The sequence below is a fragment of the Convolutriloba macropyga genome, chromosome 3, assembly GCF_964194025.1.
Source record: "Convolutriloba macropyga chromosome 3, txConMacr16.3, whole genome shotgun sequence".
Lineage (NCBI taxonomy): Eukaryota > Metazoa > Xenacoelomorpha > Acoela > Convolutidae > Convolutriloba > Convolutriloba macropyga.
Window position 1 is genome coordinate 80988568 of NC_134470.1, and position 18618 is coordinate 81007185.

General features: G+C 38.9%; 1 protein-coding gene across 2 annotated transcripts; it reads right to left on the reverse strand.

Annotated features, from left to right (window-relative positions):
* Nucleotides 1-2703: 2703 nt before the first annotated feature.
* LOC142337329 (protein DPCD-like) lies at nucleotides 2704-17603 on the reverse strand. 2 transcript variants are annotated; one of them, XM_075386538.1, is made up of 4 exons: nucleotides 17411-17603; nucleotides 16736-16893; nucleotides 5583-5768; nucleotides 2704-3350 (listed from the first exon to the last, which is right to left on the reverse strand). In XM_075386538.1, the coding sequence occupies exons 1-4, from the start codon at nucleotides 17596-17598 to the stop codon at nucleotides 3340-3342; spliced, it is 543 nt and encodes a 180-aa protein (XP_075242653.1). In that variant the 5' UTR covers nucleotides 17599-17603; the 3' UTR covers nucleotides 2704-3339. The 2 variants fall into 2 exon arrangements, with proteins under 2 accessions (XP_075242653.1, XP_075242652.1); XM_075386537.1 differs by having other exon boundaries at nucleotides 5555-5768.
* Between the last annotated feature and the right edge of the window lie 1015 nt (nucleotides 17604-18618).

An 18618-nucleotide genomic window follows, 5' to 3' on the forward strand; every position in this document is an offset into this window, starting at 1 on the left:
AATAATAACTAGCTTTAAGTCGACATACAGCTCACATCATCATAAACATCAGGATCAGAGAGTGTAAGTTAATTATAGTGCCCAAAATAATTTGAATTCACGTTTTGTCAACGTTTTCAGCTCTACAGAAATATTAAGTCTTGCCAATCACAACGCGGAATGCCAAGCCGTTGAAAACAACTAATAGTTTTGATTTCAGTGCATACTTTGTCAGGTGTTAAATTCGGTGTCAGGGCAATTTACCCAATTCCATTATACCCAATGCCATTATACCCAATGCCAACTTCATTTTACCTAATTCTTAAAATTACCAGAACGAATATTTAGCCGACTCTATAATTAAACAGCCCGTGGGAGTTGATATGAAACCATCACAACCGAACATGGGATTATAAATGTCTATATACCGTAGGAATTGATATGAAACTACCACAACAGAACGTCGGATAATTGAACGAAAAGATCAAAGAGCATTGGGTAAGTTGACGTTGGGTAAAGTGGCATTGTGTAAAATGGCATTGGGTCAAATAGAATTGGGTAAATTGTCATGTATCCGTTGAATTCTACCAAAATCAAAAATTCTACCATTTTATACACGTTTTGTCAAAAAATAACTGCTCGTATTATCAAACTTCAGATCTTAAAGTGTAACTTCGCTGTGCAGAAAATCACAAATCAATTAAAATATTTAAAAGACAACTGGTAAAAAAACAACTGAGAATATAAAAACAACTGGTAATCGGCGCACCAAAAACTATACATGCAAGGTCTCAAAAACGGGCTGGCAAAATTAATCAAACAATGCAAAAAAAGACATTTGCATATATCTCTGAAGAATATGTCCAAAATAATACTCGACAAAAATAAGGGCTATGAAAACACATGACGAAATTCAAATAAACAGCTGGTTAGAAATATGATTATTTAAAAGCATTCTTTGTCACATCATTACACTAACGAAAACAAAAATACCAATATACAGTCATGGTCCGGAATTTTTCAAATGTACAAAAAATTATCTTTATATTATCTTATCCGTTTCTCTTTAGAATCTTTTAGAAAATGTTCCAAGCATATAAAGGTCTGCACTCAAAAATCTCAATTTTAAAGTTTGACTGACATTAAAAAATCCGTGCCTTCGCGTTAAGGGTATTCGGCAAACTTGCGTCCTCTTTTGGAAGCCTTTTCCACTCCAAATTAATGGCCAACTGTTTTGTTGCTTAAGTTCAACTGAAAAACCATATTCCCATGTACAGATAGCAATTTTCGTCCAATTTGGTCGTCTCCAATTCACAAATTTTGATAGCCAACTTTTAAAATAATAGCATTTTGATTAGCTGACGCGGCCATTAAAAATTACCCAATTTAAAACAACAAAACTCAGAATTTTTCTTATTCGGTTCAGAACAAATGCAGCAACCAAGAAGTCACGGCTTAGTATTTTAAGGGAAATCACATCAATTAAGTAGTAAAATGTTCTCCTGAATGAAAACACGACCGACCAGCGGTTGGCTTTGGTAGAATCCAGCTGGGGCGAAGGGGGGCCAAGCGATTAGGGGAAGGGTAGGGTTGGGATGGCTGAACCAGTGGGGTTCCCAACCGCCAGGCAGAGGAGGGACGACGGCTGGGCTTGGAGGGGTGGTGATTGATTGAGTCGGGGATGACTGGTGGGTCAAACGTTCTTTCAAGATTAAGAACCGCACTTTGCGCCATAAAAATGTCTCCTCAAAACAGTTTTGGTAAATCGCATTCTTAGACACAGGTTAGGCGTAAGGATTTAAATGAACTTAATGACCTCTGCGCGTTACCGGTTTATTCTGGATTAAAAGTCAAATTGGTCAGACGAAAAATAGGTCTAGCGAAAAGCGAAAAATTGCATTAAAAAGATCACAGAACTAATAAAATTGCTACAAACTTTTATATTGTGCTGCGAGCAATTGAAAAAACAACGGCGCCTTTCATAATTCTCAAGTTTACAGAAAGTAATTAGCCAATCGACATTTTGTTCTGATTATATCAAAACATTTTTGATACAAAAAGATACGACAAGATCAAGAATATGAAACAGATGGCTGAAAAAGGTAATAATCACGCCTATAATTTTTCCTCCAAAATAAACTCACTGCGGAACTGTAAGCACCTTTTGTGGGGAAATGTTGAAAGAGTGAAGTATGCAACAAAATTAAGCTTCCCCATTATATTTGCGATAAAGTCTTCGTAGTTTCAGCCAACCCTATTGGCAAGTATTACGAATCGCAAACAATTTTCGGTCGTCAAAATAAACACAATCTCCTTAAAAAAACTCTAGTGTCCGAAAAACATTCTTTACAACCGGGGTTTCTTCAATAACTTTAACAACAACAAAAATCTGGCCAAAGAAATTATTTCTCTCGCAGGTAAAACTTGGAAATACTGAGGAAATGACGGGAAACGCTCACGAATGAGGAACTAGTTCAGTTTTGTTGAAAACATATGAGCACCAATAATTAAAGAGATAAAAGTAGTGATTAGCTCTAACAAGGAGACAAGAAAGTTGACTAGAATTTGTAATTCGAAGTGAAATCGACGCTAATTGACGCTCATTATGGTTTGAACATTACGCAACTGACGTCACATGCACACGTTAAATAACTAATCACGCAATAATCTCGACAAATTCCAAAAATGTTTCCGAACAAGCGCAAACTCGAAACAAAAACATGATACAATATACAGCTTTACAATTTACAAAATGTTCACTCGTTCAGACACTAATAGATCAAAAATGAAGACATTAGAATACAAATACTAACAATTCATCAGCAAGCTCTGTATTTGTCGGTTCAGAAATGAAGCCCGAGATCATAAGCGCTTGTCCTCAAAAACGCAAAGCGCTCTCTTATAAGAAAAATTGAGAAAAATCTAACATTAGCTGCAACATATAATAGCACCAATCAAGGCAAAAATCAGAGGTCATTACTGTGAAACTGTGTATCGCTCGAGATGTGGCCTAAACGTTCTCAATACGAAAAGCTCTAATTCAAAGACTAATTGGGCTGCTGCCTTTTTCACTGGTCGACTGATTTAATTGCCGACACAGGCATCAATCCACTCTTTCAGTATGGCATCTCAATCACATTACTTTTACTGGAACTCCAAGAGGAGTTCGAAGTGAATATGTTACAATATCAGCCCGAAATAAAGGAAAGAAGAGGGTTCCAATTTCATCAGGTCCAGTTACTCTTCACTGTTGGGCACATTCGCCTGGACTAGCTCCCATTCCTCCAGCCGCGCCCGCGTCTCCAGCAGCTGGCAGACTCTTTAACTTAGCAAATACTCTTTTCTCGAGTTCTATCACCTCTACAGGTTTCCTACAAAGCAAAGCCTGTTTCCTTTTTATTACGAAATTGGTCTTTTTAGTAATCTAAATTCCTCCTCTTTCGCAATTGGGACGGGAGGTCGTTTAATTTGAATAGAATTTAAGGGTGTCTGGACAATTTACCCAACGCCATTATACCCAATGCCAACTTTGTTTAATCCCATTATAAAAATTACCAGAACGACTATTTAGCAAACATAGTTGGTAGATTACCAGAAAATAGCCGCGATAGCTTTGTAGAGCTGCAATTTCAAAAAAATAGTAAAAGAAACAGACCAAAAAGAAACATTTTAAATGCTGAGATGTTAACTTTTGATTAAAATCTGTTTATCTTATTGCTGCTTCTATTAGCTGCCCTCAAATACCATTTAATTATAGTGACATGCACTCACTTGACCTTATCTCAATTATTACCTTATTTTAATTAAAGCAAAAAAGTCAATTTCAGATTGAAGTCATTTTTGAGAGAGTCATTTTTGAAGAGAGGCGCTTTTTGAAGTCATTTTTAAGTCACGTGCGACCAAAAACTTAATCACAGGAAAGAACAAAAAACATTCGCCATTAATAGTGGAAAATGACAACACGCTCGCAATTTAGTTGAAATTGTATGAAGGAATGAACAAAAAGCAGATTTGTGAGGTCATATGGTCGTAACATCATGTTAACAAAAAAAACATGGTAGGACATGTCCTGACCTACATTTCAAAAAACTTTCATCGACTTAACAAAAACTAGAGCTCGAATAGACTATGAATGGACTGGGAAAACAATATAGAAAAAATCAGATCCAAAAAGTAGAAAAAAACAGTAAAAATCTACGTCAAAATGCCGCATGGGAACAAAAATCCACCAGCGTTCTCACTCTAATTTAAAATTCCGGTAAAAAATCATCACGCTGCAAAATATCACCACTCGCTTTTTCTCTCCACTTCCTGCTTCCGTGTGACCAAAATCACTACTCCAATTTGACTTAAATAAACATGAATATATGCAAACAGATCTTAAAAAACGTAACCGACTAACGTCGGGCGAATTACTCTCAAACAACCGGTTGGCTTTGTCAGTATTTAGCTGCGTTTTAATGAGGCTAGCTTTAGCTTAATAAAAGGGGCGTCAGGTGAGCACAGCGGGGGTGTATCGGGGGAGGGGGGCAACAGTGGGGGAGGGTCTTTGGCTGCACGGGGCCCTTACGGCCTGAACGATGTGCAGGGGTGGGTACTGGGGGGGGGGGGGGGTGAGTGAGGGGGGCTGATGTGGGAGGTGAGGTGTTGTGGGGGGTCAACTTCTAAGAACCGCCCTTCACTCCATAAGTATGTCTTCAAAACAGTTTCTGTGAATCGCATTTTTGGAGGCTAGTGAGCTGAAGGGCTCTAAGAGCACTTAATGCCCATTGGGCGCTACCTGTTTATCCCGTTTTTGAGGACGAAAAGTCAAAAACGTCAGACGAAAAATCGGACAAGCGAAAAATTGCATTAAAAAAGACCAACGGGACTAAAATGATTGCTACAAACTTCGTTTGAGAGCAATTAAAACAGCGCTTCAATACAATTCAAATTCTTTGAATTTTAATTGCCTCAGCTATCGGTTCGCGGCTATTATAAATGGCGCATATGACTTGATATGAAACTATTATAACCGAACATGGGATTGTATTGCCCGCTGATGTATAAAACATCCTTAATAGCGACTGCTAATTTTTAACCCGATTATTGAATGAATATCAAACAGCATTGTTGAATTAGCAGTAAGTAAAGTTGCATTGGGTAAAATGGCATTGTGTCATGTAAGTTAGAGAGCCATTTTAAAAATCAGATGAAAATTAAGTAATGGTTAAGTGAATCTGCTTGAATTCACTGTGAAATTCTGGCGTTTATCGAGAACCGCGAAGCGGTTAGAGATATTAAGTCAGAATTTCGAACTTATGCAGAATCACTTAACCATGCTTAAAACACGAAACGCGCACGTTTTAAAATGACGATAGTCAACTTCAGGCTAAGTAGCAACTTTTGGCATTTTAACTTCTGGCACTGCAGACTTTCGGCATTTTAAAATGTGCACGTCAGTGTTTTAAATTTCCATGCATACGGATGCTACGTTGAACTGAATTGAATATATTAAGCCAGGCCATGGGAATTGCTCTAATTGGATTTTTTTGTCAGACTGTCCACTTAACTTGTAACGAAAGGAAACAGATGCCTATAATGAACAACGAGAGTGTTATTACTGTGAGCAAATCTGACATTAGACTGTACAAGTTTGACTCCTATTCTGTCCATGGAGGGAATGGGAAGTTTCTTGAAGTACTTCTTGTTACTTGTCCTCACTACAATCCTGTTCTCTTCTGTATTCACATTTACATCGTATACTTCTAAGGGGTAGGGCAGGTTGCGTATCCTCCACTCAAAGTTATCTGCAAACAAATCATTGAAGAATTCGCGAAAAAGAAAATTGATTATGATAATTAGTTCTTGATCTTCTTTAAAGATTTATTATTAGCATGCTTAGTTCAAACAATAATAGTGTTTTTAAGACTTCAATTCCAAGCTATCTATTTTCACGAAACAAATCAAATTTAGATACTAAACATCACTTATTTTTGGCTTATTTAGCGAAAAATAGTGCAAGCTGAACTCATTGGATATACAGGTAAGTATAGAAGTATGAAAATTGCCCTCTACACCGTTAAATCGTCTCAACAATTTCAGTGGAAATCACGCTTAGACACTAGTAAAGTTCTAAGAAAGGCGATGAGCTCAGGATTCACCAGTTTAACCCGTTTTCGAGGGACTAACGTGAAATCGGTCAGACGAAGAAACAATCACACAAAAATGGTATAAAAACATAACTGGCAGTATTTAAAAAAGATAACCAGGAACAACAGACAGTTTTAATTCAAGGACCAACAACGACCAAAACACACCCACACACACACACACACACACACACACACACACACACACACACACACACACACACAAACACACGCACGCACACACGCACACTAAAATCAATAAACATAGCTGGCAGGTTGCACAAAACCAGCTGTGATACCTTCATAGACATTTAGACTCTAATTATAGAAAGGAATGAGATCTACAAAAATTAAGGAAAAATTTTCTGTTCTACTACATGTATTTAATCGATTTATACCTTAGTACTGTCAACTGCTCTCAAATAACCTTCAATTTAATTAGGATATCCTCAAGAGACCTTCATTCCTCCGATTAAGAAAGGAGAAATCAATTTGAGAAAGGAGAAATATTTTTGAGAGTGAGGTAACTATTGAGGAAAATGAACCAAAGACTCGCTAAAAAAGTCGAAAAAAATGGAGTTACGCACGCACTTCAGTCCAAAGACTGCAAAATGATTAAAGCCTGAATTGATGTAAGCGTGCCGTTGCATGGTCGTGACAAAATCTTGATAAGGAATTTGATAACGTATCCGGAAGACTCCAGAATTGATTCGAAAAAATATTATTCAAGCCAGGAAATTACCTGCTCATGTAATACTTTATACGATTATACTACTGGATTCAAATTAAAAATTTTGTTTTTCAACGAACGCTATAATGTTTATCTTAAAACAATGACCACACATGAAAGACAAAATAAATGGATTCAGAAAATTTTATACATACAGCAAGGAAAATAATGATACGGGGTAAAAGTCAAAATCTGCCAAAAACTGAACGATCTCTACAATTAGCAACATTTCAAAAAGTTCACGGCGAAAAACAATGAACTCCATTTTTGGTTGGTCAGTGACAACTCACAGGTTTACAGCACAATAAAATATAAGCCGACTAATGTCGAAAGAATTGCTCACGAACGACATGCGGGTGGAAAACATATGACCACACCGGTATTCCAAACATTGACCTCCCTACCCCTAACCAGAAGCACTGCCTACTCGTATATCATGCCCTTCTTAATGCAATGCTGCAACCAATTTTATATTAGCAGCAAGCTTTAATTCGGAGTGAGAGCAATAGAGATCACTCAAAAATAAAGAACGAAAGCGTGAAAAAGTCACTTGAGAAGTCAAAGAATGTTCTAGAAGAAAAACGCTAAAACAGACAGGCAAAAAATTTTCATTAAAAAACCAACAGTTTACAAAAATTGCTATGAATCTCGTTCAAGAGCAATTAATGGCAAAAAACAGAGCAAAAAAACAAAAACTCAATTTAAATAAAACAGCAGATACTAATTATCTCATTATAAACACAAGCTATGAAACATTCAATTGTTTCCTCTTATTAACTACAGCACACTTGAAACCAACCAGCTGAATATGAAAAATTCTAATAAGAGAAAAACTAATTGCAACGAATAATATGACCAGAATCTGTAAAAACGTGAACATAGAAAAAAGTGCCTGACAGGGCAAAAAAAACTTCAAAATTGCATTTTGAAGTCTAAAATAACTTTAACACAGTTAAAAATTACTCCAAAAAATCAAATTTATTGTCAAAATATGTGTGAGCTCCATTTGGGCCGAAAGAATACAAGAGAAAACTATCAAAACTGTTTTGAAAAAGCTGCAAAAGAACAGAATACTCCAAATATCACAAAAAAATTCACGCATACTTTCTCGCTCTCTCTATCAGAATAATTCTTAAACACAAACCACTCTACCTTTCCTCTTATTTTTAACTTTTGTACAACATATTGAACTAAACACTCGATTTCACGTGCCCATTGACTTATGGATCCTGTTTCAGAGACGCTTTAGCAATTTAAAAACCGCCGAAGATCACCATAGCTCGCAGAGTCGTGCACCAAGAAAAAAAACATAGCTGGCAGATTGCCAGAAAATAGTCGCAATAGATTTGCAGATCTGCAAACTCAAAAAGATTGAAAAAGACAGACTAAAAAATAGTCTTTTCATTAAGAAATCAGATATTAAATTTTGATTCAGAATATGTATAACTTATTGCTGCTTCTATGAGCTGCTCTTAAGTAAACTTCAATTAGTAATATATTCGATTACTAATGAAGCTCAGCTTCAACGCTTTTTTCGCTTATGTATAGCTTTTTGAATCCAAACGGAAACAAAATTGTCGTTTTGAAAGTTACAATTCTTGTGACTTTGTTAGGGCACGTGGTAATTCTTGGTTACAATTTTGTTGAGACCTTGAAAGTTCTTTTGACCTTGAACATTTCCCGGCCTTCTTGAACTCGTTCAATTGTGACATCTGTGGGCTTCCTTTGTTATTATCTTGCGAGTACAGTTGAGGGTACAAAGAAGATGATTTTGTTGAACTGACAACTTGGTTTTTGTGAAAATCGCCAGAAATGTTATCAATTTCATACAAAACTGATTCTGTACATATTGTCGAAGGTGTGATCAAACCAATTGTGAATCTTCGGGTGTTTCTCAAAGTTTAATCCCTTATTCATGTCCAAGATCTTCTGGTTCTTCTCGGTGAAGGGGTATGAGGCGACTGACTGGTCTGATGTAAACTCCAGTTTGTGTTTTCACTTGAACAACACGAACAATGTTGTCATTACCGTCGAATGTCTGTATTATACGAGCAAGCGGCCAACACATTGGAGGAGTGTTGTCTTCTTTGATGATCACAATATCGTTCACTGCTGGTTGTACGTTTTCTGTCCTTCATTTGTTCCGCTGCTGCAATGAAGATAAGTATTCGACACTCCATTTCTTCCAGAACTGACAAATCATTTTGTCTCTATTCCTCCAATGTCGCGACAAGGTGTTGTTCTTTGGTGAAGATGGCTCGGGTATAGCTGTGATAGGTCTGCCGATGATGAAATGTCCAGGGGTTAAAGCTAGAGGATCATTGATGTCGGTTGATGGTGCTGTTAAGAGGACGAGAATTGAGGATAGCCTCAATTTGTGTCCGGAGAGTTATGAAAGCACTGGATGAAACTTAGTCGATCCAACCGTTCTGTAAAGATGGCGCTTCATAGATTTAACAGCTGCTTCTCACAGTCCTCCAAAATGTGGCGTCTTGGGTGGTAATGTAAACCAATCGATGTGGTTTTGGCTCGCAAAATTGTTAATGAGATCCTTGAACTCTTCATCTCAGAGAAGTCGTCTGAATTCGAGTTCTCCTCGGGCTCCAATGAACGTTGTCGAATTGTCACTGTAAATTGCTTGCGGAGTACCGCGTTTTCCGGTGAATCTCGAGGGTATCGAGGCAATCTTCTTTGTTAGATTTTCCACTGGCTCTAAGTGTATCGTCTTTGTGGTGAAACAGATGAATATAGCTGCGTATGATTTTTACAGTTTCCGCGAAGCATCTTTCGTATAAAACGGTCCACAATAGTGCATCCCAGTGAATTGGAAGGCAAAAGATTCAACTATTCGTTCTGCTGGCAGATCTCCCATTAATGGCTGGCGTATGCGGGCGTCAAATCGTATGCAGGGCTTGCAGTTGTGAATGACTTTTTTAACACTGGCAATTCCTCCAGGAATCCAAACTTTTTGTCGGAGGGCGAAAAGGGTCACCTAGGGTCATCTGGGGTCCACTGTGAAGGTTTCTCAAATGACTTTCTCGGATGAGTAACTCGGCTAGTGGAGATGTTTTTGGAAATATTATGGGGAACTTTTTGTCCACGCTATACGGGGAATTTGCAAGACGACCACCAACGCGGATGACGTTCTTGTCTTCGTCGAAGAATGGGGAGAGGCTGAGTAGATGACTGTTTTTCTTGATACGCTTGCTGGATGACTCAACTGGTAGGTTTGAAGTTGAGTCTTCTGGTGTTGTTGATCCTTTTATATACCTGAATTCCGGCAGAAAGAGCTGTTGCATGATGCTGTAAAGGGCTATTCTCGCTGAGCGGAGATTTGATGGGGAAAATTGATGACAAACACCAATTTGTCTTTTTGCTTTGATGTGTTGCTTCTTCTAAACTGTTGATATAAGGCTTGTTGGTGGCAATGAAAGACTTGCTGATAAATCCGTCTGTAGCTCAAAAACAGATTCGTTCTGTGATTTGTCCTCCATTGATTCGTATTGTATTTGTTGCCTTGGTGGAACCAAGTCTGTCAGTGTTGACTGGATTTCAGCGGTTGTTTGCTGAAGTCTATTCAAACATTGCGTAGATTGCTCTTCCTTTGTGTGCTCGACAGGAAGAGGGGGCTGCGGGTACAAATCTGCTTTTTGACTGCGGTGATGAGTGTTTGGCTGTAGGGATTGGTCTTTATGGCTGCTCTGAAGAAGGGGCTGTGGTTGTTGGGAATCGTTTCGATAGCAGATATTCTGCAGATGAGGTGCGTCTCTATTGTTGCTGGAGAAACCCGAATCGTCGCATGGGTTTTCCTGCTGGTTGGTTACAAGTTGTTTAAAGATTGGTCTCGAGGTTTTATCGTGTGTTGTAGACGGTGATGATCTTGATCGTTGTATGAACTTTGGTTGAAGATTCCCGTGCGGCTCTTTGTTGGAAAATGCTTTTGGTTTTTGATACGTATTTGAATGATCAATTGCAGGTAGCGAATGACTGTGATTGTTGCTTGACCTTCTCTTTATTCGTGCTTGTAGTCGTTGAGTGAATAGTTTGACGTAAGCGAACACTCTTACAAGTCAATACATTGAAGTTTGTCTGCTGATAAGATCTAATATTCTGTTGTCTTGCTTCTGATGCTGTGTTACTAGAGATAGTTGGGCTGATGAGTTTACTTCGGCTAAAGCGTCAGTTGAGGCGTTACAGAGAGGTGTAACATCCAATGAAGGCCAAAAACTGATCGTCTTGACGCAACCAATTGGGACCTTTCCACCAAAGTTGGTGATTAAGAAGTTTGTCGGCTGAAATTCCTCGTGATGCGCAATCAGCTGGATTGTCTTCTGTTGGTACAAACTTCCAATTTTCTGAAGGAATGATGCTCGGAATCTTGGGAACTCGGTTAGCAACGAAAGTCTTCCATTTCCTGGGGATTTCTTTAATCCAGGCGAGGGTCACTTGTGAATCGGTCCAGGCAAAGACTTTGGTGTTGGGAAATCGGCTGTCATTGATGGCTTCTTTTCACTGCTTGAGACAATTGTGCTCCAAGAGGTGCTGCACAGAGTTCTAAACGTGGGACACAAAGTTTTGATTGGGGCAACGCGTGTTTTGGCTGTCAGCATTTGTGTGTGCACTCGGTCGTCCATGTGCTCTCGCACGTAGACAACTGCGGCATAGGCTGTGGTTGAGGCGTCACAAAACACATGAAGCTCCAAAGATGACGAAAAAGGTGCTGCAAAAACTCGTCGTTCAAGTTTGATCTTCTCCAGTTCTTTGACCTGAAGTCGAAATCTTCCGTATTGTTTTAGGATGTTTAACGATAGGGTTTCGTCCCAGGTCAACTTGTCCATCCAAAGTATTTGCAAGAAGAATTTCAACTGAATTGTTGTTGGTGACAACCATCCGAGTGGGTCAAACAATTTTGTGACTTCCGATAATATTTTCCTCTTTGTAGTGGGAAAATCCTTGTCCAGGCAAACTGTGAAGGTGAAATGATCTGGAACAGGGCTCCACTTTATTCCAAGGGTTTTGACTCCGTAGTCGTTGCTGTTGATTATCATTTCGTCTGGAGTTTCGCGAAGACTGGTAGGCAATCGCTCAACAAGTGACGAAACACTTGATGTCCATTTTCGTATATCAAAACAAGCTGTTTTCAGTGTTGCGATGATTTCGTCCTGTAATTGAGTGGTGTGCTCAACATCTGAGGCTCCTGTTAGCAAATCGTCCACATACATATCGTTATTGATTGCAGGGCGGAGGTTGCTGTGGGTGCAACTGTCTGCTAAGGCTTTGAGAGGTCTAATTGAGTGGTAGGAAGATGATGTTATTCCATAGGTCACTCTTGTCATTCTGTATGTTTTCACCTCTGTGTCATTTGGATTTTTCCACAAAACCCTGTGAAAATCCTTGTCTTCATCGTCAAGCTGAAGTTGTCGGTACATCTTGGCAATGTCGGAAGGTAGTGCTACTTGATGGAACCGAAAACGAATCAGAATTCCAAACAGATCCTTTTGAAATTGAGGTCCGACCAGGAGACGGTCGTTTAAAGATACTCCACTGGTTGACTTAGCTGAAGCATCAAATACGACTCTGAGTTTAGTTGTGCTGCTGGCGTCCTTGATGACACAATGATGTGGCAAGTAGAAACAATTTGTGGCAGGCATATGAATTTTATTTCTGGGAACTTCTTCCATGTGTCCAAGCTCAATGAATTCCTGAATGAACTGACTATATCTGTTGTATACATCAGGTTGTTTCTCCAGTCGGAAGATGAGGCTCCGTAGTCTTCTTTTCGCTTGATGGTACGAGTCACCAAGGGGTTTGGAGTCTTTGAAAGGGAGTTTCACAACAAATCTTCCCTCTGAGTTGCGTCGGGTGGTACTTTTGAAGTGATTTTCGCATTTCTGTTGTTCTGATGTCCACTGTGTTATTGTCGGAATTTCTTCAATTTCCCAGAATCGCTGTAAATTGTCTGGTTCTGAACAAATGAAAAAAGACTGAAGTTGAGTACTCTTCTTTTCAAGTTGGCTCTCACGTCCGATCACGAGCCAACCAAAACAAGATAGGCGGTAGGTAATTGGCTTTTGAGGCTCCTTGATTCTTTTGTCTCCAATCAGCGGTTCTTCATAGTGTCCTGCTCCAATTATCAAGTCAACGGTGGATGGCTGATTGAAGTCTTCGTCCTTCGTTTTCAGAATCAAGTTTACTGATCCTTTGCTGTTGTTGACTTCTTGAACTCCGAGTCCAAAAACTCGGCTCGGCCGTCGGCTTTTTCTTTTTTCAATCCAAGGCGTTGTACTGCATCTTCCGTGATGAGGTTGCTTTGGGATCCTGAGTCTAAAATTGCTCTAATTTCAGTTGTTTTTCCGTTGTTTTCAACTGAAACGATTGCAGTGGGAAGAAATACTTCTTCTTCTTCTTCTTCATTCTGCGACTGCGCTGCGGCTGTAAATTTTTCTTTGTTGACTGTTTTTTCAGCTTGATTGCTTGCTTCTTGTGGTGACGTGCTGCTAGTTGTAACCGTTGGCGCTGTTGAAGCTGTCCTCGAGTTGTTATTGGCTTCCAAATGCAAAAGACTGTTGTGCTTTCGTTTGCATTTCTTACAAGTTGAACCATTGCATTGTTCACTTCGATGTCCAGGGCGTAGGCAGTTGAAGCAAAGTCCTTTTGTCTGGATCAACTGAGCTCGGTCCTGTACTGAAAGTGTTTTGAAACTTTGGCATTGATAAATTTTGTGGTTTTCGTCGCAACATTCACACGTCGCTGATGTGGCTATATGTGAATGGAATCTTCGAAGTTGTGGGCTGCTTGTGGGCTTCTTGTCGAAAGCTGTTGCTGACTGCTGTGTGGCTGCTTCAAGGGGCGCGTGTTCTTTCTTCCATGAAGTTTTTCATATTAAGATAGCGTTGGGGATTTCTTCCTGGTGTTGAAAGTTCCCGACATTTTCTCGTTTCGGCGGGCAATTTCTCTACAATGAGGTACACGAAAAAGATGTCCTGATCGTCCACGGGCTGTCCAAGGTTGCTGAGCGCTAATCTGTGTTCTTCTATTGTCTCCATGAGATCTCGAAGTGCCTTTGGGTTTTCATTTGTTACCGGCTTCTGTGAAACTATTGCATGAACATGGGCTCGTAGAATCAGACGTTTGTTGTCGTATCTGTTCCTCAGGATGTCGCATGCTGTACTGAAGTTTGCGTCTGTGATTTGGAGAGAGGTCAAAAGCTTTGCGGCGTCTCCTTTCACTGATGTTTTTAGATACTGCAACTTTTAACTGTCTGTTATCTGGCTGTTGCTTGTCACTGCTCCATTGAACTGGTCGAAGAAAGACCTCCAATCCTTCTAGTCTCCACAAAAAGCTGGCAATTCCAGCTTCGGCAGCTTCACGTTGATGGACGGTGGTCCAGTTGCTAATCGTGGTGTTGAAGTTCTGGCTGGGGTTTTTTTGTACATGACAAAGCGGTTGATTAGGTCAACATGTTGTCCTATCTTGTCGTCGTAATCTTCCGATTCTTCGATTTCTTCATCTGTTGGTGTCATCGATTAAGTTTTGAACTTTCTGATTCATGTCTGACAAGTACAACTGTTTTTTTGTCAACAATGTCGAGATTTGTTCCAGTCGTGTGAGCTCCTCTTCACTGACATTTTGTCCAGGTCTATCTGTAATTGTTTTGGCTTCGTTGTTTAATCTGGTTGCAACGGTGCGGTGGCCTGTTCTTGACTTTTTCAATCTCTCGAAGTTTTCTGTCATTATTGAAGACTTTTGTTTGGTGCTTTGTCTTTTGTCTGTGGCTTTGGTGACTAATTAGTTGCTTTTCCTTTGCTGTTTCGTTGCCTATGCTCTGTTGTTCTTTGCTGTGTTGGTATTTGCTGTGTCTTTCTTTTTGCTGTGTCGGTCTTTGGTTTGGGTGTCTTTGATGCGGATGATTGTTGCTAGATGTAAACAAAAAAAACCAAGAAGATCCCCACTATCTGTCCCCCCGACCAATAAGACAACCGAAAAAACACACGAAAAACGTTACACTTAGTCTTAGAACCGCAGAGGGGACGATTAATGCTACCTAGTGTGACGGTTTTGCCCTCCTTGGTTTTCAAAAAAAATGACTCAAGAAACACTTGGCATCTATTTGTTCCCCCACTAGATAACTCTTGTTCCGGGACCCAGGTTAATCAACCTGTCATTAAATTTAAGTTAATCAACTTAAATGAACTGAGGGGGATGGTTATCTAGTGGTTGTCCGCTTTTTTATGATTAGCTTATTTTTGATACCCCAACTTAGCCTATCTTAGTCTTATGTACCTCCCCCGATAGACAATCTAATGTCTAATGCGAGCTGTTCCTAACCCGCGTGCGTTTGCTCACTCTAATTCTAAGGTACATCCTATGATTTTGTTCGGCGGACCAGAAATGATTACAAGTTCATTTCAATGTATTCGATTACTAATGAAGCTCTGCTTCAACGCTTTTTTTGCTGATGTATAGCTTTTTGAATCCAAACGGAAACAAACTTGTCGTTTTGAAAGTTACAATTCTTGTTAGGTCACGTGGTAATTCTTGGCTACAATTTTGTTGAGACTTTGAAAGTTCTTTTGACCTTGAACACACTCACTTGACCTTAACTCTTTGAATTCAAATAAAAAACGTACAATTCAAAGAATTTTCATTGACTAAAAAAACTAGTCCTAGAACGAACTATGAGTGAATTGGGAGCACCATTTAGAAAAAATCAGATAAAAATAAACGAAAACAGTAAAAATCAAATGTGAACAAAAAACCACCAACGAGAAATGGAAACTTGGTTCAAACAAACAAAACTAGGCCTAAAACGGCCATGAATGGATTGGATGACCATTTAGAAAAAAATCCGATCCAACGAATTGAAAAAATATTAAAAATCAAAGTGAAATTGCGCATGTGAACAAAAAACCACTAGCGAGAAACCGAATTTTTGTTCAAACAGTTTTCTCACTCTACTTTAAAATTAGAACGAGGAAAATTCACGCCACAAAACCATTCGCTTTTTCGCCCCACTTCCTGTTTCGGCGTGACCAAAATCACAACTCCAATTCGACTTCAAAAATCATGCAAAAGTGAACAGATCTTAAAAAAAAGACAGCGCCCCAATACAATTCAAATTCTTTGAATTGTAAAAAAGCCAAGAGAACGCCAATAATAGCCTCAGCTATCGCTTTGCGGCTATTAATAAAAATAGCACCGCTCAGCTGTCGCAGCCATTAAAAAGAAGAAAACCCAAAGTATTGTTACTATAACAAAATTTTTAATAGACAAAACTTTTCTCACGCAATATTACTAATGATGTTCGAGGTCAACGTGGAAGCGAGTAAGTGTAGATGGTGAAAACGTTTTTGAGCGTAGCACAGAAAGTGACAAATTTCGGCTCGGGTATAGGGAGGAAAAACGGTAAAAGTACTCATAAAAGGTCAAAATAAAATAATCTAAAGCTTTTTAAATTAAAATGAGCCTCGAACATTACCAGCGGCTTCTCACTAGTATATATTAGAAAGTAAGTCAATTTTAAAGTCAATCATAACTGTTTGAACCCATACACAGAGTGCGAAACAGAAATTAATTTTGTAAAACAAAAGTCCACAGTCGAAAACAAAGAAGTGACTGTTGAAGTCATGAACAAATATGCTCCAGCTAAAAAAATCAGTAGAATGCCAAAACTCCTCTTCGAGTAGTTAAAATACTAAGATGACCAAAATCGCGTCACCGTGCTGTAAGAACTATATTGAAGCATAATAGTGACAGCTTATTTGACAACTTCGACCCATAAAAGATCAAAATCGGTTTCAAGCCTCAATTATTAATCATGAATGCCAAATTTTTTATACCGATAACGAAGTATATACAATTGCCGATCATGCTAAGTAGAAAGATGTGACGATACCTTTTGTGTTTCTTGCCACACAAATGGGGTTGGAATTGCTCTCGTATAGATCCAAAGTGTTTCCTCCAGGCAATTCGGACGAAGATACAGATTTCAACGCATCCTCGCCTATCTCGTAGTCCCAAGCCTTTGGAGCACCACCCAATGTACTTTTCCGCCTGTAATAAATCATCCGTACAAGATATTTTTTAAGTCATATTGTACATCTTTCACTTATTTCAAACATAAACTAACTAACGTCGGACAAATTGCTCTCGAACGACAGGCGGGGCAACTTAATTCAGGTGCTGTAGATTAGATATTTCTTTATCGGTGAAAAAAAGTGAAGAGGTAGGGTTTCAAACCCCAACCTCCGGAGTTCTCAACAAAATCATTAACCACTCAACTATCAGGACCCGATTATTTCGTATGGTTAATCGATTTTATTTTAGCAACAAACTTTATTTCGGAGTGAGAGCAACTTCGATCACTAGAAAATGCAGAACTGAAGTGTGAAAAATCACTCAAGGAGTCAAAGAATGCTCTAGAACAAAAGCGCAAAAACTGTCAAGCACAAATTATGCATTGAAAAAAGAAAAGAGTAACGTATTTACAAAAATTGCTTCAAACTCCATTCGAAAGCAATTAATAACTACAAGGATACTGATACCTGTAAATATTAACTAATTGAGATACCTCCATTTCCTGAGAAGTAGTTGCCCATTGCGTGTGTCATACTCTTCAGCCATCTCTGTATTTTGGTCCAGCTGGAAGTGCGCTTTAATTCGTCCATCCTGATTGAGACATGTGATCTTTGCATTCAGCAGCTGTTCCTCCCACCCACTACCACCACCAAGTGACGCTACAGACGATGATGACGACATTCACCGCCTCTGAAAGTCAGACTGAAATGACGATAGAAATTGACATCACAGAAGCACAGCTACTACCGATTATCTGATGAAGGTTTTCTGAAAACTCAAAGAGGGCCAATGTTCCTGAACATAGCCTTTAACTTCGGGCGAATTAAAGATGTAAGGGGGAGTGGGGAGAGGACAACGCATTTGAGGGTTGGGTGGAATTGGATGGAACGCAAGAATAGGGGGTGGTGGCGTTAATTCGTGTTTAATTTATGTCTACACCTTTAATTTATGTCTTCTCAGGAGCTCCGATGAATTGTATAACGGGATTAGTAAAGCTCCAGGCTTTAACTGTTTATCCCATTTTTGAGGACAAAGTTAAAAGCGTCAGAAAACAGCATAAAAGACCGTAGGACTAAAAAAGTTGCTAGTAACTTCGTTTGAGAGCAATTAAAAACATACCCGGCAGATTGCCGGAAAATAGCCGCCGTTGATTCCAATAAGCATGATTGGGATTGAAAGAATAGAAGGTAATGAAAAAAAAAAGATTTTTGTACAAAAATATTTTTTAAGTCCGATTTAATTCGATGGATTATATTTATTTCGTATTTGAGCATACTTCAATTTCTTAGAGAGAGGCTACAGGGTTACTATCAATACCAATAAGCATTAGAGATGGTAACTAAGACTTAAAGGAACGATGTTCAAATAGCGGGCATCTAAAATTTGGCTTTATGGGTTTATCCCGTTTCTACTTCTGACTTCAATTTTTTATACTGACTCTGTTCATTTTGAATTGCTTTGCTGAGCAACTGATGTTCAAAATCACTTTTAGCAGAATGAGAGAAGAGAGAAACTAGCCTAGAGAAGTCAAAAAGATTTCACGCAAAATGTTGAAAAAGCGGCAAAATGAGGTAAAGCGAAACATTTTTTTATTCGACGAAGTAAAAAAAACATAGCAGGACAAGTCCTGACGTACAATTCAAAGAATTTTTATTGACTAAACAGAAAAACTAGACCTAGAATGGAATATGAGTGAATTGA

What these genes read in the sequence shown, in the direction of transcription:
- LOC142337329 (XM_075386537.1), bottom strand. Translation starts at nt 17,598, where the DNA reads ATGTCGTCATCATCGTCTGTAGCGTCACTTGGTGGTGGTAGTGGGTGG. An exon ending in TGTGGCAAGAAACACAAAAG is followed by an intron (nt 5,769 to 16,735) that starts GTATCGTCACAT and finishes ATTTGTTTGCAG; the next exon opens with ATAACTTTGAGTGGAGGATA. An exon ending in ACTCTCGTTGTTCATTATAG is followed by an intron (nt 3,351 to 5,554) that starts GCATCTGTTTCC and finishes TTTGCTTTGTAG; the next exon opens with GAAACCTGTAGAGGTGATAG.